The following is a 25,867-nucleotide window of genomic DNA, read 5'->3' on the forward strand; positions in this document are numbered from 1 at the left end:
GTTAATAATAATGTCCTATATACTTTAAAATTCCTTAAAGAATAGATTTTAAATGTTCTCACCATGAAAAAAAATGATAAGTATGTGAGGCAATGAATATGTTAATTAACTTTATTAATCATTCCATAATGTATGCAGATATGAAAAAATCATGAAACCACCCTTTACAGATTAATAAAGGGGTACAAGATGAGAACTGTGGTAGGGGCCTTAAACTCTGCAACAGCACAGGCACAGTTAAAAATAATGATAACAACCAGTCATTTCCCCTAGTTTGCTTTCCTATAATTGCTACTCAGGAGTCACATAGCTGACGGTCATAAAGATTCTTAACTATCTCCATAGATAACATCACCCTCATGAAACTTAAGACTAGTTTTTGAGACATCTTCCAGGCTCTGCATTCCAGTGGATCTGCTGACCCACTCAGACCATTGGCCTATACTAAGGAACTGACTCAATTGCTATTGTGACCCCCACCCAGAAACGAACTCAGCACAAGTAGACAATTTCTACATCCCTCTGGTTCGGCCCTGAACTCAGCCAATTAGCACACCCAATAGCCTAGCCCTTTGCCCAGCAAACTATCTTTAAAAACCCTTTCTCCCACATTCTCCGGGAGACAGATTTGAGAACTTCCTCCTGTCTCCTTGCATGGTATCTGCAATATTAAACTTTCTCTACTGTAACTCCTGCTGTCTCAGTGTATTGGCTTCCTCTTGAGCACCGGGCAATGAACCTAATAATAAGGCTGTAACGATCACATTGTACCCCATACAATACATACAATAAAAACTGAATACAAAGAAAAAGAAAAAAAATAGCTACCTAAGCAAAAGTGTCTAGTAGTCAAGAAAGCTAGCCAATCAGAAAATGTGCTCAGGTAAGATAGCTAGCTCCTGAAAGAGTCAGATGGACTCCTGAATAAAACACAACAATAATAATGATAAGGGTACTTAAGGAGATTCAAGTGCAAAAAAAGACAAGCATGATTCTAGTTGAGCTAAACAAAAACATTTTGGTTAAAATTTTCAGTGACTGTGTTAAAAGACCTGAAGGAATGGCTTAGAAGATCAAGGGCAAGAAATGTCTTTGAGCACAAAGCAGAAATATAAAAAAAGATGGAAACCATGAAGAAAAAATTAAAAAGAAAAACCCTTACAGAAGTGCTTTCAAATATTTTCTTACTGCAACCCATGATAAGAAAAAATAGATTTTACATTGAAACCCTGTATACAGGGAGTTGTAATGGAAATAAAAGTTTCACAAAACAATACTTACCCTTACTCTATCTATTATGCCCTCTGACATTTTCTATTCCATGCTATTTCATTTTTTAAAATGCTAGTCACCACCAAGGAGTTGGGAATAATTTTTTAAACATTCAGAAGATGGATCCAGGAAACTGAGCATGCTGACAATAAAAATTCCAAAAGATTGATGGAGAAGAGGTAATCATTTCAAAAAATACTAGAAGAAAATTTCTTTGAGATGAAGAAAGGACTTACCTGGTTTCATGCAGGTTTTAAAATAAAAGACCCACATATTTTCAAAACTTGCTTGAAGATAAGACTGACGCAGGGTACTTGTTAAAAACACAAATTGCTGAGTCCCAGTCCAGACCTAGTACATTTTCAGGGGAATATGATAATATGTTTATTTAACAAGCACCTCAAGAGACTCTTACCATCTGAGAAATCTGAAAAACATTGGACATATTTTAACCTGTTCAAACTTTAATGTGCATACAAATCACCTAGGGTCTTATTAAAATGCAGATTCTAGTTGAGTAGCTCTGGGTCTGCCCAAGAACTTGCATTTCCAACTAGCTCCTGGTGATGCCAATGCTACTAGTTCCAGGACCAGGCCCGAAATCATTTCTGGCTACAGTTAAAGATGAGATGCCTCCCAATTCATTTTTGGATACAAAACACTAATACCAAAACCTGATCACGAGAGGAAAGTACAGGAAAAAACTCATACACTAATCTCACTTAGGAAAATAGATACAAAAATTTTAAATAAAATATTAGCAAGTTGAATCTAGCAGTATATCAAAGGAATCACATAGCCTCTGACCGAGCAGAATTTATGCCAGGAATGCAAATGTGGTCAGTATTTGGGTCAGCATTAGGAAGTCTATCCACTTAATCCACTATGTTAACAAATTAGTGAAAAAAATCGCACAATCATGTCAACAGATCCTGTAAAAGGCATTTAAAAAGAAATGACAAGATGTTCCTATTAATACTTTAAAAATAAAGTAGAGAGAGACCATTTAAACATGAAAGATTGTTTAACAAATTTAACAAGAAATATTACCCTAAATGATAAAAAACTATCTTAATTTAAATTTAGAAACTATACAGAAATATCTGCTATCATCACTTTTAATTTAACATTGTCTTGGAAGGTAAAGGAAATTCAATAAAACAAGTAAATGTTAATGATGTGATTGAAAACTAAGGAAACTCAAAAAACCACTAGAATGAATAAGAGATTTAGTAAAATGGCTAGGATATAGAGCATTATACACATGCAGACACACATATTGTCCTACACAAATACACACACATACATATACACAGAAGTCAACAGCTTTTCTTTGATCTAGCATAAAAATGGAAATAATATTTCATTTATAATAGGAACAGAAACCATAAATTACATTGAAATAAATTTAATCAGAAAACTAAATCTATCTGAAACATTATAAAATTATTTTGAAAGACATAAAACAAGACCTAAAGAAATAGAAAAGCATACCATGTTCTTGGATGAAAAAAATTAATATCAAAAATGTCAGTTTTGCCAAAAATAACAAATAAGTTCCAGGAAGTTCAAATTAGAATGCTAATTGGAATACTAACACAGTTTCTATTGTTTGGGTTTTTTGAATTGAATAAAAAAATATTCAAGTTGAAATGTGTTACCCAGAAACAGATAAGAAAAGCATGAAGTAAGCACTCAGGTGAACTTGTCTTACCAATTGTCAGAATCTTTAATACCATATTAGTCAGGATGAGCTATCACATGGTAAGTAACAAATTAGCCCAAACACTGGTGTCTTAACACAACGAAAGTTTATTTCTTGCTCATGCTATGTGTTCATAGTGATTTGGCAGGGGCCTGTGTTACACAGTCACTTGGGAGCTCAAGGTGAGAGACCTGTCTGTCATCTTGTAGCTGCATTACTTGGAACATGGAGACTTGGCCAGGGTTGGGTGTGGGGGGGAAGAGAATACATGGAGAAGTCTCTCTCCCTCTCTCTCTCTCTGTCTCTCTCTCCCTCGCTCTCTCTCTCTCACACACACACACACACACACACACACAACTTCTGTGCATCAGACTAGAAGTGACATACTTCATTTCCACTCACAACCTATCCAACTAAATTAGTCACATGGCTCTTCCTGATTGCAAGGGGAAGGGGAGGGTGGCTAGGAAAAGTAAGATTATATGAAATATATATATGGAATACATAAATATATATGGCATTGCTATAGGAATAGACAAATGGATCAGTAGGAAGACTGGAGAATACAAATGTTAAATCACATATGTTTGAAAACTTAATCTTTGACAAAGATAATGGTTTAATTCACTAGAAAGTGAATGGAACTGTCAAAACTAGCTAATTATATGAAAGAATATAAAAGTAAATACCTTTTATTTACTTTCAATAATATAAAATAATAAACTCCAGTTGAATTAAAGACCTAAATGTACAAAAAGAAAAAAAAATTAAAAACTGCCAAGAAAATCCAGGAGACTGTCTGAAAAAAACAGGATTTGGGGAGACTTTTTTAAAGCAAGACTGGAAATGCCAAATGGTTTTAAAACAAATGTAACTACATAAAAATTGTTTTCATTTTTGTGAGAAATACATAAGTTCAAGGGAGAAATAATAGCATTAGAAAAAAAATTTGAAATATTCACTACAGGCAAAGTGTTTATACCTATAATATACAAAGAGCACTTAGAAAAAAATGACTAGAAAACAATCCAACAGAAAAGGGATAAGGGATGAGAATGACAATTTAGAGAGGGGGGAAATACAAATAGCTAAAAAAAGTCTTTTAAAAAGTTCAAATTGTCTAGTAGTTATGAAAATGTACACCCTCTAATATCAATGTTATAGTATTTTACAGCCACCAGACTGACAAAACTAACAGCGTTACACTTTTTTGGAAAGGCAACCTGGCCACATTTAAATATAAACAGAAACATACAACACACATACACATATAATATAGATATAACACATTACTCAGCATTTCCACTTTGAATCTTCCCCATAGAAAGAAAACATTAGGCTGTAGAGACATATGTAAAGAATGTTTATTGTAGTGTTGTCTTTAGAGGCAAAAAGTGAAAACGAAGTCAATTTTCATGAACATGGAAATGAGTATATAAATTATGATGCATCCATACCATAAGAATAATATTTAGCAATTGAAAAGAATGAATTAAATCTACGCCTGTTGACTGAAGCATTTGAACAAAGTTTGGAGTGAGAAACACAAAATGCAGACAACAATGAAAACCCTATATTTGCATTTACATCTGTGAGTATTATGTGTATGTGTATTTCTATCTATATAGTATTAAAGACCCTGGACAAACAAGGAAAGATTTATACCACATTGTCAATAGGATTTACATTGCGATGGGTGATGCTATGTTGTATGTCAAGGAGAGAGTTCTGCAGAAAGAGGAGTCAAAGGATTAAAAAAAAAAAAACAGCATGTGTAGAATTTTATCTATACATTTGTGCAAAGTTATCCCCATGTGGGAAAGAAAGCCATTACTTTATTATGGATGGGGCAATGCTAGAGAAGGTGCCTCCTCCTACCACATGTGTGAACTGAGAACACCTTCTTCTGCTACTGTATGGCTGAGGCTTGTTTTTTTTCTTTCAGTTGTGAACCCATCATGAGTATGCTTTGTTTTTTGTAGGAAAGAAATTAACTTTGGTAAGTTATAAGTACTCCTAGGATATGGCTACTAGCCATGAAGAATCCAGAGCAGAAAAGAGAGCAACCCAGGCCAGCCTCATCAACACCACAGGGCCGAGAATGCAGAGTACTGATAGCCCCCGGAGGGAATGCAGATATTAGTCTAAGTGAGCTGGGCAGTCTTTTGTGGGACTCTAAGCAGAGTGACATGGTTTGATTAATCAATCCACTGCCTGAAATATTCTTCTCCCTTCTACTCTCAGCCTCTTCCCATCCTAAATCATTCTTCAGGTATCTTCATGGATGAGATTTTCTTCCCTCTACCCTGATTCCCCTCATTATCTAGGTTAAGTGGCCACCCTCCTCTCTCACACAGGGCCTGGAACCTTTGCTCATCATAATAATACCTGTTCTGGATAGACAATTGCCTCTTTCTCCTTCACTAGACTGTTGGTGCTTTACCCCCTCTTGTCAGGTGTGGGGACCATTTGGCAGGTCCATGTTCCCTGGTTTTTGGTTCCCAGTACCAAAGAATGGTTACTGGTACCGAGATGATGGAACAAATGAGCAAACCAAGCAGATGCAAGCCAGCAAAGTGCCAAAGTTTATTAAAACATAGTACCTTCCAGAGAAAGAATGGATCAACCCCCCAGAGTGGAATTTCCCTTTTATGCTGATTCCCTAATTTTATGTTTAGTGGGGGAAGGAATATTCATGGATTTTCTCAGAAAGGGGTGGAGAATTGGAGACCCTTCCTGTTTTCAACCTTGTAAGGCATTTTTTGGGGGTTGCCACGGTATTTGTAAACTGTCATGGAGTGGGTGGGTGTGATTTTTACTATGTTAATGAGAGTAGGTCACTTGGGGATATTGTCATCGCCTTACTTGCAGGCATGATCCAGAGACCCTCATTTGTGGCCTTGATCATATCTCCACTTTGCGGCCTTTCTACCTCTTTGTGGTTGGTCAGGGCCCCAGATGGTGACACAGAAATACCTCACACTGCTGGCGTTTGCTGCTGATGCAGCTTCCCCGGGGCTGATGCTGGAGAAGACACTTCCTTCCTGGCCCCACACGGCCGGCGATGCAGAGCCTGCCCTGGCGGGTGAGCGCTGGGGCAGCTCCCACAAGTGGGTCCTTGGAATCACTGAGGCTCAGGGACCTGCTGAGCACGACAAGGCTGAGGCTTGTTCCCAGGGAGTCCCGGCTCCCAGGGAGAGGTCCTCACCTCATTGAGAGAAAAGCAGATGGGGCTGGGGAAGGGGTCCTGGAGCCAAGCCCCCAAACTGCTGTGGCCCTCTGTGTGTGTGTGGAAGCAGATGCTGGTGAATTCCAGCAGGCAGTTTGAGCAGGCCCGAAGCCTCACTCCTGGGATCTGGCTTTACCGGGACCCTGCTCCTTCCTGCCAAGTCGGGCAGCCTCTGGTGGAATTTCTTGACATTGGCCATGGTCTTGACATTGGTCTTCTCAGAGCTGCCACGGCAGAGCCCTTTCGGTGCCTGTTGCACTGTTGGCCGTGGAGTCCACTGTGCAGGTCGTGACTGCCCCAGGTCTGCGAGGTCCAGCTTGTGCTCAGAATGTCATAATAAACACAGATGCATCCCCTGCCAAAAAAAAAACCCTATCGTAGACCAAATACCTGGACCCCCTATCGTAGACCAAGTATCTGTTCAGTCCTTGGAAGCCCCCTTAACATATCATCTGTTCCTTCTAGGAAGCCCCATTCCCGGTCAATTTGTTCCTCCTACTGTAGACAGAGCATCTTCTAGTTTCATCTATTTCTCAATGGAAACCCCCTAGACAAAGCAATGGTTCCCCTTCCTCCTTGTTCCAACCTAACACTCCCTCTCAGGACAGGACCTGGTTCAAGGCACCAACTTGCTCTACTAATGAAAGATAAATGGGTACATATTTACTTTTTAGCTTTTATTTTGTATTTGTTTCTTTTAAATATATATTACATATTTAGGTTTTATTCTCTTGCTGCACCCCCCTTCCCCCTCCCCCCTCCCTGCCGCCCCAAGCATTCAGTAAAGTTTCTCTTGAAAATGTCAACCTGACTCCATTGAACAGGGAGACAGAGGGAAAGATAGCTTTGTACAGCTTGGGAGGAAAAATTAAAGGTGGAGAAATCTCACCCCACCGCCACCCTCCTGCTTTCTCTTCTCTCCCCCCGCCCACCACTCCCCCAGCTCTGTGAGGCGGTGGAAGCAGCAAGGAGTGGTCCAAGGTGGAGGAGGCGCTCCTTTCCACAAGGATCTCCTATGCCGCTGCTCTAAATAAGGGGGCGCTGTTCTATTCAAGGCATCTCTGGAGTGTTTCACTGCAAGGTTTGGGGGTAATAGAAGACTGGGCAGAGAAAGGTGCAGTTCCTATAAACGTTCAAATCCCAGGCTCCAATATAACCAGAGTGAACCAGCAGCTTCCCTGCCCCGGCAAGGGGATCCGATTTTAGCCTGGCGTAAGTCAATACAATAAATTTCCCAGCCTTAAAGCGCTTCCCGAGGGACACTTTGAGCGCTCGCCATACTAGTGCGTAAATGCCGCTCCCGAGAGGGTGCGGGCGTACGCCAGCCCCAGCCACTGTGCGGGTCTGTACTACCCATCCCCGCCCGCGTTCCACAGTTCCGAAAGGAGGGGAGCGGGCACAGGGAGTAAATGAGCCCCTGGTGGATTCGGAAGGTTTGATTCCCGGCGGAACCGCATCTCCTGGGGCATTCCTGCTGGAGCACACTCCGGAACTCAACCCATCTAAGCTTCTCTAAAATGGTTCACACAAACTGGAGAGTTTTTCCCCACCTCCTACCAGTGCCCCGCAGCAGCCCGACCGTTTGAAGTGGCGTCGCACTGGAAGACAAGGCCTCTAAGTCCCCCGGGGGCGGGGCGGGACGAGATGCGGAGAGAAGGCGGGCAGACCTGCGCTGCTCTCCGGTCCCTATGCAAACCTGGAAAGGACCAAGGGGAAGAGTCCCCGACGCCACCCCGGACCGCGTTTTAGCCTGCAGGCCGGAGAGGCGCGGAGGCAGAGGCTGCTAAGTCCCCGGAAGGCGAAGGCAACGACGCAGTGGGTGCTGGCGGAGAGCCCAGAGTCGCGCGTCTGGGCGACACGCTGCCCATGGTCGGCTCCTGAGCTCACCAAGCTTCGCAGGGAGCCCAGCCCAGTCCCCAGTGCTTGCGCAGAGGGCTCATCTGGAGGGCTCAGATGGAGCTTCTTCTGGAGCTAGGGGCCAAGTCACCAGGGTGGCCAAGGAAAGTGTCCCCAAAGCTTAGGGACTATCATTGCTTCCGAGGGAAATCTGCCCGCTAGGGAAAGAAGCCGGGTTTTTGAAGGTGTGCTTCCTAAATACGACTTCAGTAAAGTTGTTTTCCGAACACCTGGAACCTGGAGTCGTCTCCTCTTGCTACTCGGTAGCAGCTGGAGCTAGCCTGCGATGCGCTCTGGCTGGAGCGCGGCCGGGAGCGCAGCGCTGGCACGTCGCCCCTACATTTGCCCGACTCCCATTGCCACAGGCAGGCGCCTCTGCAGAACTGTCGCAGGGCTCCGGGCTACCCTCCCTGGAAGTTGAGTGTCCTTCACTCCAGCTGTTTCCCAAAAGCTTCCTGTACCCCAGCACCGCTGGTGCAACTGTAGTTCCAGTTGCGGACCCCAGCTGGCTCAGTTACTCCCAGGCCACCTACTGCCCCCTCGCGGAATGCGTGGGACTCCCGGCTTGCAGACGCCCACAGGAGGTAGCAGGCAGCAAAAGGCGTGGTGGCTGCGGCGGTGGAGTGAGACAGTTGCCAACAGCTGGCGCAGCTGCCGCGCTGCGCACGGGGACCAACCAGTACGCAGCCCAGGTACTGCCCCTTGGCGGTGACGTCTCTGCAGCGGGTTATAAAAGCCTGGTGCGCAGCCTGCTGAGGTTCTGCTAACTCCCGAGCTGAGAGGTGCTTGCGAAACTGCAGGCGGCGGCGGCGGCAGCGAAAGCGAAGGAAAAATCGCCAGCTGGAGCGGGGGCCCCAGAATTCTGACCATACACTTAGAACTTTTACAGGTCGCGCTGTGACGGCCCCGCTCCGCCCCCTTTGCTCCCAAGTCCTCACGCAGAAACAGGGCTTTGCCTTTCCCGCCGCAGGAAGGGAAAATAGGGGAGTTGCAAGCAGCAGCAGGTGCAGAAGGACGGGGGTCTCTTGCTGCCTAGAATCGTGACTGGTGCAATTTTTTCCCTCTTCCAATTTAACGCAGGAGAGACGCTGTCTCCAGATTTCTGAACTCAGACGCTTCCTGGAGCTTGAAAGTGGAGGAATTCAGGGGCAGGCAGACAGCGTATCTAGAAGTGTTTATCTTCTGAGCGGCAAGCCCTGCTTGCAAAAAGAGTTCTGCCAAGAAAGAGCCTTCTGCCCTCTTGTCTGACTTAAGCTCGACCCTGAACCTCTGGCGCCTGCCACAGGACTTTACTGCAAAGGGGGTGTGTGTACAAAGAGGAGGACTTTACCGCCTAGCTGCAAAATGGACAACGTCCTTCCAATGGACTCAGACCTCTTCCCAAACATCTCCACTAACACCTCAGAGCCCAACCAGTTCGTGCAGCCAGCCTGGCAAATTGTCCTTTGGGCAACTGCCTACACGGTCATCGTGGTGACCTCCGTGGTGGGCAACGTAGTGGTGATGTGGATCATCTTGGCCCACAAGAGAATGAGGACAGTGACCAACTATTTCCTGGTGAACCTGGCCTTCGCGGAGGCCTCCATGGCTGCATTCAACACAGTGGTGAACTTCACCTACGCAGTCCACAACGAGTGGTACTACGGCCTGTTCTACTGCAAGTTCCACAACTTCTTCCCCATTGCTGCTGTCTTCGCCAGTATCTACTCCATGACGGCTGTGGCCTTTGATAGGTGAGCTTGCCTTTTGTGGAAAAGTAAGAAAGTTCATAGACAACCATGGCATTGCTATGAAGTTTTGGGGCTGAATCATGTATGGTCCAAAGGGAAGATGGGCTTACTCATGCCTTGGGGTTTTTGCTGACAGCCAAAGTAGTAATGAAATAAATGAGTCAGTTGTTGATGGGGAACTTTATCTTATGTATCTTTTCCCCTACCCTTCTTCACCCATCACCAATCTCCCTTCCTTTCAACATATACTCTTCTTCATTTACGTCCCCTTTCTTCATCCTTTTTCCACTCATCTTCCTGACACTTTCTTTTCAACTCCTGCTTTTCTCCCTCCCATGTATTCCTTCTCCCCTTTACCCTTATAGCCTCAAAGGGATGTTCAGGGCTTGGCCAATGGGGCTAGCTCCTGGTTGGGGCTTTGTAAATTCTTCCAGGCCTGCTCTTCTGTTGGGCAGCCTCTTATTGCCTTCATGTTTTAATTATGCCTAGGCAAAATACCTCATTTTTCACTTTTTTCTAAAGATTCTGGGACTTTCTGCTCGCACTTCAACTCTCCAATACCGTTTGGATATGAAGAGCATTTTATCAGAATCATAAAATACTTAGGATTCTAATTCAGCTCCCTCTATGCTACTAGGAGTTCTCATTCAGGAATGAGAGGCAGCTACACAGTGCTTTAAGGAACTCCGCAGGTAGAGATCTAGGGAGCTTACCTGGGAGGTTTCCTAAATTTCTCTTGCAATGTAAGGTCAATGTTGTTAGCCTGTGTGTATCCACAGAGAAACGTACTTGGCAAAGGTAATTGACAGCACTTCCTTTCCTGCAACAAACAGGGGTTTCAGAAGCTGATTGAAAGTGAAAAGGTTGACATTTTCAAATACTGGGGCTCTTCAGGTATCACGATGGAAAATTGATTATTAGTGCACACCTCTATTGGTATTGACTTTCTCATGGGTGTTCTAGGTCTTTAGTGTGTATGTTTGTGTGTGTGCACAGGTGTTAAATGTTTACCTGGAATGTGGAGGTATGTTTTAAACACCTGCCACTGTGGATTCATTTGATGTCCTTACTGAGATAAATGAATGTGAGAAACCCAAAGAAGGAGCGAGGAGAAAACTTCAGCAAAAAAATTCCCAAACTACTAACCCCTTTTGCACCAAGATTATTTATGACTTGCAATAATTGATTCGAGACCTTTCTCAGCTTCTGCATTCAATGAACATTTAAAATCAGGGAAATCTATACTTCCATCCCTTGCAGTGGTGTCCAAATGCTGATTTGTTAGTTCCACGTACGTCTCCCTTTATCCAACCCTAATGTACTTGATATGTCATATGTAAAACAAGTTGTGCTGAATCAATTTATATTTTACATGTAGAAGGTAAACCCATTACTCAAAGTAGTAGTGAAATAAAGTATTTTGTAAATTTATGTTTATGCTACCCTGGTTTTTAGATACTCAGTTTGCTGAAAGTGAGGTATACCTGTAAATCTTTCTGCATTGACTTGCTACTTTAATCTTACAGCAGCTTCCTTAAACTTAAAAAAACAAAAAACCCATGGCATAATATATAACTGAATATCCAGGCAGTGAAATATGATGCCATTTCATCCTTACACATGCTTTCTTGTTGATCCCTAAATTAGAGAGAAAGGGGGTTTTTTCCTTGTTTTTTGTTTTTCAGGGTTTTTTTGGTCTTGTTTTTTTACTGCGTTGGGGCCTTGCACAGCTCTAGGAATACCTGTCATTCAGTGTGAGCTGAATTATTCCATAGCTGGTGAAGCACCAACAGATAGCTCTGTCCCTTTGGCTTACACAGAAACATGTTCCACAGCCCTGCTCTTTCCGTTGGAACTTAGAAGGCTAGGGATGGGATTCGGGGTCAGAGTCTTCACAGTGGATTGGACAGGAAGCCAGATTTCAGCTCCATTGTTGTTTTTCACTAGGTAAATCATGGCAGGACCCTGATCCTTCATGACACCTGCTCAGTGAAATCACAAGGTCTCAGATGCCAGAGCTTCAGGAAATAACAGCAGTGAGAAATGTCCCCTGGTTTCTAATATACAGATACAGCCCAGGGAGGTTATCAATGGGTAAAGTTAGGGATGAGGCTTCAGGTCTCTATCTCCATGTCCTCCAAGTGCTCTGTCTGTTTTTCCTTGCTCAGCTTGGTGAATACACCATGAATTCATCCCCTCAGGCCCTCTAGTGAATGTATCCACCACATGCGTGGTCATCCATTCTCTTCCAAGAATATTTTAGAAAGGGGGACTTAAGTTCTCTCCATATGAATTTTCTCTCCTTTTCTTCATGTAAGTCTACATGGAAATGCAAACGTAGAGGAAATGCTAAATTAGCTTTGTATATGTCCCTTGAATTTTTAATGGACAACCTTTGAATCAAGTCTTAAAAAATAACAGCACTGTGGTTTTCCTGATTATAAAATTAAACCTTGTTCATTGCAGAAGCCTTGGGAAATATAAAGAGTGTAGACACAAAAATACAAATCACCATTGATTCACCATCCAAAAATAACACCTGTTAACATTTGTATTTCTGTTTTATGAATATTACACTACATAATTGAGGTCAAATTCTATATAATTTTGTAGCTTACTTTTTCCCATTGATATGAATGGAAAATATTAATACTTTTTCATGTTACTAAAAAGTCTTCATAAACATAATCTTAATGGCTTCATATTATTCCATTATGTGAATATGCTATTATTTACTTAGCCATTTCCCTATTGTTGGATATTTAGGTGATTCCTAGATTTTTTGCTATTATGATTAATGCTCTAATGAACATTTATATATGGTAATTTTGTTTTGCCTTCTGGATTTTTTTCTTGGGATAGATTCCAAGAAGTGGAATTCTTGAATCAAATGAGATGAATTTTTTTAAAAAACTCTATCTTCTAATTTTAAAGGATTTTTAAAGGAATTGTTGGGTGGAACTATCTCAGTAAGCTTTGTCTAATTTCCTTCTAGAACTAAAGTGTACATAGAAAAAAAAACTTTAGCTGCATATTGCAGTACGGATTTTCTGTAGCCTGTCCATAAATAGAGGGTCAGAGGAATAAAAAGAAAGAAAGAGAGAAGGGAAAAGAAAGAGATAGCCCCTTCATAAGTAATATTTATTTTTTGAAGGCAGTGGTTACCTAGAATAAAAAAAGTTTCAAAGAAAAATATAGCTAAGTAAGATCACATCTACCTCTATTTAAATTCCAACAAACACCAGGGATTTTACCTATTGAAACTCTGTAATTCCTCCCATTTAAAATTTTAAAATTCTTTCCTACTGTAAAAACTAAAAGGTACATATGACGTTTCATGAAATTTGAAGACGAGGAACACTGAGAGGTGACACACCCAGTTTGCAGGGGTCAGTGACAATGACTGGTTCTGTTGTAGTGCTGAGGCCCCACATTGTGGAGCAGAATCTGAGAAGGAAGGAGGGGGCCATCACTAAGCCCCACAGGAAGTGTGAAGGGGCAACAGATAAACTGACTTGGAACCATGCGCGTAGCAACAGGAGGTTCAGAAAAGCACTGGCCTGGTGCCATTGCTTCTCTACCTCGTAGGGGCAGGCTTAATTTCAGTGAGATGAAAGGTAAAGGTTGCTCACTGCTCAGACTAGTTCTGGATACATCGTGTGTGAATGAAAGGAAACATCCAAGTAGGGATGGTCTCTGGACAATATGAGATATGGTCAGGATCCAATATAGTTGCCCAGATAGGAGTAACGGTTGAAGGCAAAAGAGGAAATGAGCTCTCCAAGAGAGTAAAAGAGGAATCTGGAACAAAGACATGCATAAATAACAAAAATTTCACTCACTGACCCCTGGTATCCATTCCACTCTGTCCCAGCCACACCCAGCTACCAATGTAAGTAGCCTGCTTCCCCGGTCTCTGCTAGACCTGCCATCTGTCCTTGAACCTTACCTTGTTGGCTGGATACAGATCCTATTGTCTGTCTCAGGATAGACCTTCCTCATCCCTCCCAGAGGCAGGGCTTAGATTCCAGGATCCTTTGCACTGACTTGGTTGGACCTGGAAATCTATTACCAAGCACCCCTGTGAAGCTGAGAGTGGCCATTCACTAGAAGTTCATCCACCACAACTGTCTTTTCCATTCAAGAACTTCAAATGTCAATGTTGATGTGGATCAAAATGGAGGGTATTTAAAAATGCATGCATTCATATTTTTATTTTCATTTTTTTATTTCAGAATATTATGAGGGGTACAAATGTTTTGGTTACATGGGTTGCTTTTGTACTGCTTGAGTCAAAGTTGTAAGTGTGCCCATCACTCAGATAGTGTACATAGTACCTGTTAGGTATGGAGTAGTTTACATCTTGGATGGGTCATTTAGGTGTCAGGACCTTTCCTAGAGAGGATTGTTGCCCCCCTCCTCCCTGGAGCTGCCCCACTACACTTGCCACACTCTCCCCCTACTCCTGGGAGTCTGCAGTGTCCTGAATGGTCAAGGCTGTTGGTTTTTTTTTAACTGGCAGAAACATAGGTTAATTGGGGGCAAATAAAGAGTGATTCTCAAACTAAAAGCACATAATACAAGCACAAGACTTTGTTACTATTATTGTTGAATTAGGAAATGATAGAATAAGGATCATAGGGAAAAATATTCACTATTAAACTTAGACAAAGTATTCAATCCATCAAGTGCCGATGCCACCAAGGTAAGGTGATATTTCCTAACTCAAAGTCTCAAAGGGCATATGCTGTGTATTAGGCAAATCAGACTGATTTAGAGGTGATTGCAATTTAAGGTATTGAGTGATACGTTTCATAGGGGTTGTACAGACACCTTCTATAGGACAGAAGAGGGGGAGATCGTGCCCACTGGTGGTCAATAATTGAGGAAGACCTCAAAAGGTGAAAATGGAGTTGGGCCATAAAGTTTAAGTAAGATTTTTAAAGAGAATGATAAAAAGAAAGGTGTCATTCCAGGTAGAAGAAGCTGTATGACAAGAACACAGAGGTCAAAATTTGCAAAGTATTTGGGGGAATGACAGACTAATTCAACAAAAGTGAATTCACAAGTGAATCAGGGAATGAATGGAGGAGTTGGTAGGAAGATAATGAGTACAGTTTATGTTGAATTTGATGTGAAAATATAATGAGTAGTTGGAAATGCCCAGAAAGCAACTTGAGAGGTGGGGTAAAGAATAAGAAGCCAGAGATCAAAAGGTAGATTTAGGAGTTTTCCAAATAGACAGGTATTGGAATTGGAAACCTAGAGGACATCTCTTCTGCCTCTGTTTCCAGAGAAGAGGCCCCAGAGTCACAGGAATGTCCCACCTGGCACTAGGAGGGAGAAAAGAAGAAACAGAGTGTTAGTAGAGAAATCAGGAAATGTGGAGTGACAATGGTTAGGAGGGGCAACTTGGTTAGGTGGTTGATTGTATTAATTGTTGTATTAGTTGGTGTCATTGAAATCCAAGGATGATAAGAACACTGGATTTGGCAATTAGAGAACATTAGTGACCTGTAAGACACAGTATCCACAGAGCATGGTTAAGGCGGAATAAAATTCGATGGCAATGAGGACAACAGCCTTTTTCCTCATGCATCCAATCATCAAACCATTACTGAGCACTTACTGTGTGCCAGATTCTGAGACATAAGACACTGTCTTTGCCCTTGTGCTCTTAGTCTTTGAGGATTGACAAAGTGGCAAATGCCGCATGACCCAATGCAATTGATGCCACACTGAGAGAGCCTGGAGACAGAGCAAAGAACTACCCTTGGAAGTGTGGGAAAGACTTACCGGTAAAAGGAGATGGGGAAGAAGGGGAAGTGGGATAGGGGAGCGAGGAGGGAAGAGGAGAGGAAAGAGAAGGAAAAAACAGAAAGGAAAAGGAGGAGGAGGAGGAGGAGGAGGAGGAGGAGAAGGAGGAGCAGCAGCAGCAAGGTATAGCAAAAAGAATGTGGAGTTTTGTTTTTTAATTCAAGAACACTGGATTGGGAATACTCATAAAAATGTATTAGCATTTGTCACCTGGGAACTAGAAGGATAAAGGATATCTTATGTTAATTAAGTTGATAACGATACCTTTTGTTTACTCGCCAATCCATTGCCTCATTTAACCCTAATGATGCTGATAGGAACTCTGTTTCTACCTTGAAAAGGCTGGCTGTTAGAAGCAATTTCTTTCAATTCTGTCCTCCCACTCTCCACCCACCCACAGCTGGGAGACCCATGCAATTTGCTTTTATGTTCCTTAGACATCTGCCTATGTACTCCTCCTCTGGGTGGCTTTTGGACGATATCTCAGCTAAGGAAAGCTGTCATTGAAGGCAGAAAAGCAACGTAAGCATCCTATTGTTCCAGAGAAGATGTTAGAGACCATTTTGACAATTTTCCACCCAAATTAAACTTCAAGCCCACAACCTTGCAGACAGGACCATTGTAAGGGTACCAAACTGTGCTTAAATATCTCGTTTGTTAAATTCAACCAATTGTCAAATTATTAGAAAATTCTTCCTTCTGTTGAACTAAAACCCACCTCCCTGGTTTTGGACTGTTCCTAATAGTTTCATGTCTCTTCCATGTGGCAGCCTTTCCAACATCCTTCCTGAAGCTTCCCCACCCTGATTAACTGTCTGGTTCCTTCATCTTTCCATTCTCATTTGTCTCTATTGGTCATTCCCATTTGTTAATTGTCCTCTGAAAAGGGGGCAACCAGAACTGAGCATTACCTGATTACCATTAATTACCCTGTCCAGCACCACCTGCTGTAGGACTGGCATCCTACCTGGTGACCTTGTTGTCCTCTTAGATTTATCTCAGAAGACACCTCCGCTAAGAAGCTGACCTTGACCTGCAAGTCTAGATGAGGTGTCCTTCTTACCTATTCCCATAGCATTTGTCCAATGGTGTTGTACCTGTCTATACCTTGTCTGTCTCTCCCACATCCCCCTCCCCACTAGACTGCAAGGTCCATGAAAACAGGAATGACTTATTCTGGTTTCCTTTTCCCAGGACCTATCCAAGTGGCACATGTGTGTCATGAGCATAGTGTCACTATGCTTCTCTCATGCACACATCAATCAAAATCTGAAAATCAGAACTAATGCATTAAGCACACCTATCATTTTATCCCTTGAAGCAAAAGAAAAATTGGGCCAAACTTCTGCCTACCATGGAGTTTTGCTACAACTTAGAACAGTTTTGATTCAGAAGCCCCTATTCTAAAATAACCATGGCTTGTAATTCATACTTGCCTCTTCCACACTCCGGGTGACTGAGCCCCACAGGATTCTTGCCCCATATCCTGCTGCCCCCAGCAGATACTGTGGCTCAGGATAAGGCACTGGAGGAGGTGTTTATTATTTCCATCGAACCTCCTGTCATCCAGGCATGCTGGAAACTCACAGACATTTTATGGACCATTCTGTGGCCCAACTGTTATCAACCCCCTGTCTTTTCTCCAACAAGAAAGACACTCTCCACTTTGCTTGTCCCTCTTAAGGTGAGATCAGCAGAAAACTACCGTCCACCCAGACCTCCAAGTGCTGTATCAATAGTTGTCTAAATGCCTAGTTCATACCATATGAAAATGCCTCAGATACAGGAAAATTCCAGCATCCAGTGGTCTGCGGAAGTCACAGGCTGGAGGACAGACAGGCGGACTGGCTTGCATTGCCCCAAACTCCCCTCTCGCCTCCTTGAGAGGCTGAAATTCCACCTCAGTGGAAAGGGAAACATGAGACTGTATGGATAAGAAACCCCAGGGATGAAGAGGTGCTTTAATGATGTCCTTGAGACATAAACTTCAGCATGAGCTTTCATGCAGCATATGAACTGCTCCAGGAAATTTGTCTAAGCAGCCCTGGGCCTGATCCCTGGCCCTCCTTTTTTTTTCTTTTTGATGATTCTTTACTTAATCTACTTTCCAATTCAGCTTTAGCACCAGGTGTAATGATTTGGGACTCTCTGTGGTGTGTCTTCCGTGTCCTTTGTGAGACAGTGCCCTTTAATGACCTTACTTCTAGCCCTTGGCAGTAGTATGGAATACAGGAAAGGGGCCAGTTGGTGGGTCCCAGCACTGGTCCTACCACCTACTAGCTGTAGAAACATAGGTAAGATACTTAAACTTCTGGGCCTCAGTTTCCTCATCTGATAAAGTGGATATAATAAAACTTACCTTGTTGAATATTGTTGCAAGGAGAGAAGGAAAGGTGTGGAAAGCCTTCAATTCATTAACAGACACCCAGCAAGAGCTCAGTTAATAGTAATTAACATTATGGTCTCTAATATACCCTGCCACATCCATGTATCCATTATACACGTCCATTCCTCTCTCAGCCTCCTCCTTGATTCCTTCTATATAAGGGACTTCCCTATTGCAAGAGGGTGAAACATGTATATCCTTCTCCTCTAAGATGGTAGTTTAAAATCCTCCTGGCCGGCCGGACGCAGTGGCTCATGCCTGTAATCCTAGCACTCTGGGAGGCCAAGGCAGGAGGATCGCTTAATGGTCAGGAGTTTGAGACTAGCCTCAACAACAGCGAGACCCCGTCTCTACTAAAAACAGAAAGAAATTAGCTGTATAACTAAAAATATATATAGAAAAAATTAGCTGGGCATGGTGGCGAGTGCCTGTATTCCCAGCTACTTGGGAGGCTGAGACAGAAGGATCGCTTAAGCCCAGGAGTTTGAGGTTGCTGTGAGCTAGGCTGATGCCACGGCACTCTAGCCTGGGCAACAGAATGAGACTCTGTCTCAAAAATAAATAAATAAATAGGCCGGGCGCGGTGGCTCACGCCTGTAATCCTAGCTCTCTGGGAGGCCGAGGCGGGCGGATTATTTGAGCTCAGGAGTTCGAGACCAGCCTGAGCAAGAGCGAGACCCCGCCTCTACTAAAATTAGAAAGAAATTAATCGGCCAACTAAAAATATATAGAAAAAATTAGCTGGGCGTGGTGGCACATGCCTGTAGTCTCAGCTACTCGGGAGGCTGAGGCAGAAGGATTGCTTGAGCCCAGGAGTTTGAGGTTGCTGTGAGCTAGGCTGACGCCACCGCACTCACTCCAGCCAGGGCAACAGAGTGAGACTCTGTCTCAAAAAAGAAAATAAATAAATAAATAAAATAAAATAAAATAAAATTCTCCTGATTGGGTCAGCAAATCTCTTCCTAAATGCTTTTCAGCATCCTTCCCATCTATGGAGACATACACACACTCTACTAGAAGTCCATCATTTGGATATTGTATATCATGGTTCAGAAAAACCAAATGTTTTCCTTTATACCATCCCCCAAACCACACATTCACTTCTCAATGCTTTATGTCCCAAAGTCACTACCCTCACATAGAGAGCATCATTTGCATGTTTAATATCTGAGGGATATTAAAACTCTTACAACTTACAGCTGTGTGTCTTAATTGATAGTCAACTTATTAAAGTTGTAGTATTTCTGGGCCTTTGAACCTATCTTATAAATCATGGAAGTTTTCTTATAAATCTAGTTTGTGTGTATTAAAGTGTTAAACATTCGCCTTCCTTTGCCCTTTGACTAAAGCTCAATTAATTCTTGAACATGAGATGAAGGCCTTCTCACTAAATATTTGAACACCATTTTCAAACTTAATCAAACCATCTTACATATTTTCAATTAGTCACAAGTTTTCATAAACTTAACAAATCAAATAATCTTAAAAGTGTAAACAGCATTTATAAACTTGATTAATTAAATTCCTCTAAGTATTTCAAACTATAATCACAAATTTAAGGCATCTGGTTTTCTTAAAAACTTTAAATCCCTAACAGGATGACTTACAATTGGGAGAAACAAAATCTTTCTCAGGATTTACTTAGTTCTTGTAAATCTAATAAATCAAAACTTCTAAATTTAGCATATCAAATTCTCTTAAAGGATTTCAACTTCCTGAGAAGTAAACTTACAAATTCAGTAAATGAGGTTCTCCTGAGCATCCAAACATTGACTACAAAATTAATTTGTTAAATCCTCCTGAGTATTGCAATTAACACATTCACTGCCATATGAGTTGTATTTAACTCTGACTAGTTTTGAGCCCGGGGCCATGTGAAGCAAAACCCTGCAGTTGGTGAACATCTTACTTGTTGATGTTCTTATTATCGTAATATTGACAATTTAATTCTAAAAACATGGATTGCATTGTATATAACTTACGCACAGAAAACAATAAAAAATAACAAATTAGAAAGGATCATTTTGTTTTAATAAAACACTGTGGCCCCAGGGAAATATTTTTTCCCCTAGGGAAATTATTTTTCTTAGTGTGGCAGGCAATGTGTTAAAATTACAAATCTGGAAAGCTGGAAAGTCAAATTCTCTAATATGTCAGTTTCTCATTTCTAACATCTTAAAAGCAAATCACACACAAAGCAACATATACCAATCACAAAACTCACTACTACACAAGAATTATTTACAAAGAAGTACCATTTCTTCATTGTCCGTTTACTTTTTAAAAATGCCTTCCCAGGGTTACAAAGTCATGCAACAGAAGTGGCAGAATCATCTTGTCTAGAAGGGGCAGTTGAAGTTCTGGAACCAGGAATGGAATCGGAGACCCAAATCTAGTGTCTGACCCAGAGCTGCAGCCCAAGGCCTGAGTCCCTTCTCACAGTGGAGCTCTGCCTGCCAGTGCCCACAGGGTCTACCCTCACTTTTCCACTGGGATCAAATTTTATAGTCCCAGCGTGCCCTGTATTTCCTTGACATCCTTCAAGTTTTACCCTTTCCCAATTTTTATCTTCACATTTTATTATCTGATTTTCATAGGTAAAACCATGCAGCATATTTCCAGCTTTCCAGATTTGTAATTTTAACACATTGCCTTCCACACGAGGAAAAAAAGATTTCCCTGGGGGAAAAATAATTTCCTGGGTGCCATGGTATTTTATCAATCCACCCCTCATTTGCGTCCTCTTTCTGCCTGATTCAAGTTTACTGCATTCTGTACCTTCTTATATTTTCCCTTTTTAATGATCTCCATTTCAAAATTGTGCATCGACACAGAAAAAGTGACACCCCTCCCCCCAAAAAAATCACCATCAGTCCTGGGTCCTTCTTTTTTTTTTTTTTTTTTTAAGCTTTGAGTTCATGAAAAATATGTGCCAGAATTGTTCTGGGTGTATCCTGTTTTCCCACATGAATCATCAAATATGGGGTAGTGTGTGTTGGTTTTGACTAATCCGGACTCTCACCATATTTCAGACCTGTGCTCCAGAGACGTTGTGTGCCTCTTATATAAAAGGTCTACACAGCAGCTTTCTTTCCTCTTGGCACCATGTCTTCAGTGGCAGGAGCCTTCCTCCTGGAACCTGGAAACCTCCTAGCACGCTTGACCCCCAACTACCTCATTAGAGTTTCTTTCTTCAGATCAACTGGGTTTCCCCTATAAGCCAGAATCTCATGGCTTTTTCATAGTTCTAGGAGCGCTGGGTTTCTTAACCTTCCCTTTCTCCTCAGTGCCATTGATTTCACATAATAAAAAATAATCTAAAATTATGTTCTGTTCTTACAGCTCAGCCCAGTGCCCTGGTGAGCAGCTACCTTCACAAATCACATAGCTGCCTGAGCTCACACAGGGAGAGTGTTGGATAGTCGTGCTGGCTACCCCTCTGTTCCCTCTGTCATAGAATATAATTGAGACACTAATTTTTAAAAGCCTTGTGTGCACATTAAGTGGCACATGAGGAGATTAGGAGCATAAGCTTAAACATCCACCTTGTACGATTTATTGTTTTTATTTTACAGTGAAGAAACATCCTCTTGAATAATTAATGTTTTCATAAGAAGATTTGTCTGACTCCGAAAATGTTTAAACAAAAGACAAACCCACAAATTGCTGAAATATTCTCCTAAATAGTCCCAGGGAGCCAGAGGGGGCTTAAAAATGCCCTAGAATTCACAATGGGAACTAAAATGGAAGCAGCCCTCAAGTGTGAAATACAACTAGTTAGCTCAAAAACTTAACAGGGCTCTTCAAAGAAGGACTAAAAGATTAAAATAGAAAACCTCACTGGAGGCATCATTTAAATTTGTTCCCGAAGTTCCTTTCTCTTCCCAGCTGCAATGATGAGGTTTCTGGAAGTTAAAGAGTTAAAGACTCAGCTAGAGTCTTTAACATTTGCCAAATCAGGGCCACTGTAGGCTTTCAGTGGCCCCCCTAAGGCACTGTCATTTGAAAACTTCAGGAGGAATGCAAAGGCGGAATGCAAAGAAGACCCAGATACAACCCTCTTCCTTTCTGGTGGTTTCCCTCCACTAATGCTATACCCAGCTCAAGCCTGCACTGAGGCACTCCCCTATCCTGCCTCACAAATGCACCATCCCAAATTACCGCTCCGTTCTCTTCATAGCCCAGTCCAATTTAGTAAATTGAGTTGAACCAAGAGAAGAGAAGCTGAGCAAAATCACAGTATGGTGAGAATGATACGGATTTCTTTCTACCTTCCAGGTCCTATTTGTATTTTAAAATGGAAATGTGTTAATTCTAGTTATTTACTCCTTGAACAGGAAAGATTGTGGAGAATCAAGACAAATTTAGTTCTAGGGGCTGTGCCATTATGGGATGTAAGAGGTGCTGGAATTTAGGTAATACAGAAGTGTCCAGAGTTTAGCTTTCACAAAACGGTCCCATGTATCCACCAAGGAGTCTGCTGGAGAATACTGTGGGCGGGGGGTGGGGGGGTCGGGGGCTGTCACCATGAGCCTGGATTGCTGTAGAAAGACCTTCTCCTGTAACTGTCAGAATTGTCTCAGCCCTGAGGGGCCAGTGAACTCTGCATTTGTGTTTGTATAGTGAAATAAGTTTGCATCTGCTTCTGTTCTTCTTCATACTTCTTTGTAAGTCACTAATTGTCTTGATAAATATGTAGTATTTTTGTAACTTGGAAGGATCTTATTATCAAGAAGGGTCCAGGCACACTTGTAGTCCCAGCTACTTGGGAGGCTGAGACAGGAGGATCACCCGAGCCCAGGAGTTTGAGGCTGCAGTGAGCTATGATTGTGCCACTGCACTCCAGTCTGGGTGACAGAGTAAGATCTGTCTCTAAAAATTTTGAAAAAAGAAGAAGAAGGGACTTTTTGGATCATGGGCCCAGCCGGTTTATAGAAGTCAAGGTCAGCCGTGCAGTTCTATTGAAATGGCCAAAGTTGATCCTTTACCTCCCTTGTATCTTCATCAATGGATTTGTGCTGTTTACAAATCCTGCAGTGAGGGCTAGTTTCCAAGAGCTGGGCTTTCTGCCAGGGTCTGTCTGGCCTCATACTTCATCTAAAAGCTTTCATCCTTTTGTCTTTCTCTGTATCTTTCCTTTCTCCCTTTCTGTCTATACCTGGATAAAAATTTTATGCTCCACTTCCTCCCAAACCCTCCTTAGCATTTTGAAAACAGCACAGCTCCAATAAATGTCAATGACTGAAAAACGGAGATAGAGCAGACCAACAAAAGCCATCGTGTATAGAACAGTTGACAAGTACAGCAATATAAAGAGTGCAAAGTACTCGTGTTCTCATTAAGCAGATGAGGCCAGAAGTATTCTGAAAAGATTCCTTGGGGCTATTCATTTAGGTATGGACTTAAGCTACGTTTTTAAGAAAAGTAACTTATATTGAATATTATCTGTCCAAGTCCAAATTCCCTTCTGAACACATTTAAGTTTAGTTTAAACTATAGTTTAGAAAATATTCTATTTTTCTATAAAACATTATATAATTATTAAAGAGAATTAGCAACTTATAAAAATAGTATGAAGAAAAATAAAAGCACAATCAACTATCGTCTTACTGCCCAAACAATGCTATTGTCAATTCACTATTGTCAGTGATTTTATTCCAGGACTTTTTTTTCTATGCATATGATCTTTACCATCATTATAGTTCTACGGCATATGCAATTTTATTTTTATTTAACATGGCAAAGTGAGAAATATTTCATGTAATAAATTTTTTTCTGAAAGATCATGCCAAATGGTTACAAAGTATAAAGTAAATAACCCCTCATCTATGGATCTTGTGGGTGATTGTATTTGTTGCTACAACATATAATTTGTGACCAGTATGTTTTAGCTAACCTAGAACACATACATAATTATCAGGATAAATTCTTAGAAGAAAAGTCGTCTGTTCACAGTGTTAGACATTTTAAGGCTTTTGCTTCATTCTGCTAAATTGGTCTTCAGAAAAACCTTAGCAATTTAGCACCATGAATCAGAATTTATAGAACCAATATGTTGAAATGTTCCTTTGCCCATACTCCTAACAATTTCAGAATTATAATTTCTAATCTAAACAAATAAAATTATTATTTATGTTTGCATGTATTACTAATGAGTACATTTTTGTATATTACTTATTCCTTTATATTTTATATTTGTGAATTAATGGATTTTTAAAATTTAAACCTTAATTTTAAAATTACATATTGAATTGATGAAGCTCTATATTAAGGACATAACCTTTTGACTATCATATTATGCAAATTTTATTTCAGTTTCAGGTTAAAATTTTCTTTTTCAGTGATTATCTTAAATTATTTTTGAACACCATAATTCTTAGATATGGTCTTTTGAAGTGATTTTCTATATCTTGTAGATGATCTTTTTTCCTTTTCATTCTTTTTTCTTTTTTTCTCATCTATGTATTTTCAAATAGCCTATTTTTAAGCTCACTGATTCTTTCCTCTGCTTGATCCATTCTGCTGTAGAGAGTCTTTAATAAATTTTTCAGTTCAGCAAATGTATCTCTCAGTTCCAAAATGTCTCTTTGATTTTTTAAAATTATTTTAATCTCTTTGTTAAATTTCTCTGATAAATTTCTGAATTGCTTTTCTCTGTTACCTTGGAGATCACTGAGTTTCCTTAAAACTGCTATTTTGAATTCTTGATTAGAGAGTTCACATATTGCTGTCTCAACAGGGTCAATCAGTGGTTTCTTGTTTTATCTGTTTGGGAAGGTCATGGTTTCCCACTTGCTATTGTTTCTTGTGGATGTATGTCTCTGTCTTTGCATTGAAGGATTATTTTTTTATTACAGTCTTCGCTGTCTGGCTTGTTTTGGTTTTTATTGGATATATTTGCTTACAGATTGTTTTTGGTAATTTACCTGTTGATTATCTTTCTTTTTTTCTTTCCCGCCACTAGGTTTTTGCCCCTTTTTGGCACTAGATGTCACCTTAAGGCCAGATTTGCTTCAGTTCTAGTGAACAATCAGAGTGCCGCCCATCCAGAATGACGGAGGTCCCAAAGGGGATGTCCTGGTAGTGTGGGAGGGCAGCCTAGAGGTCTGTGCCCAGGAGACCTATAGAACGAACCTCCTACAGCGAGATGCTGCAGAACAGCAACTCTGATGGCATCTTCTTTCACCAAGTTACAGAGCAGCAGAGTTTCCAGGGCCGGAGAGTGTAGTCCCACCTCCTCCTTTGTCTCTGGCTGTCCACAGAGATATTCCTCCTTTCCTGCACCCCTACTGCTTCCAGTGAATTGAAGCAGGGACAGGTTTCCTGCCAGGGAACCCAAAATGATGGGGAAGTTGGTTGTCCACTTCAATTTCACTTTTCCCAGTATAGACACTGTAAAATTTTCCAAACTCTTAATGTAGGGCAGATTGGGGGAGGGGCATCAAGGATATGGCGTTCTGATTCTACTACCATCTGCTTGGAGTTTTTTCACTTCTCTGTGGCCCCCAAACTATCTCAACCTCATGTTTAAGTTCTGAGATATTGCTGGTGATAATCCCAGTGCTGCATATTTGTTTTTTATTTTGGGGGGGAGGGATGGATAGTGAAGCCAGCTTGCTTCCCGGCTGCCATTTTGGACCCAAAAGTCCCTTAAATTATTTTATATAGTTACATCCAAGTATCTTTTGCTTTATGGTTTCTCTCTTTGGTGTTATGTTTAGAAAGACCTTCCTTAACCCAAAAGTAAATAAATATGCAAAAATAATTTCATTTACTGTACTTTTATGATTTTGAAGTTTTCATAAATTTTTAATCTATCAATAATTTAACTT

General features: G+C 41.4%; 1 protein-coding gene across 1 annotated transcript in view; it reads left to right on the forward strand.

Moving 5' to 3' along the window:
* Nucleotides 1-8,892: 8,892 nt before the first annotated feature.
* Nucleotides 8,893-25,867, forward strand: part of TACR1 (tachykinin receptor 1) — a 141,305-nt gene continuing 124,330 nt past the window's right edge. The window contains exon 1 of the mRNA XM_012664881.1: nt 8,893-9,835. Within this exon, the coding sequence (XP_012520335.1) occupies nt 9,447-9,835 (389 nt within the window). The 5' untranslated portion in view covers nt 8,893-9,446. The remainder of the gene's footprint in view (nt 9,836-25,867) is intronic.

The sequence above is a fragment of the Propithecus coquereli genome, unplaced genomic scaffold, assembly GCF_000956105.1.
Source record: "Propithecus coquereli isolate 6110/MARCELLA unplaced genomic scaffold, Pcoq_1.0 Scaffold93, whole genome shotgun sequence".
NCBI lineage: Eukaryota > Metazoa > Chordata > Mammalia > Primates > Indriidae > Propithecus > Propithecus coquereli.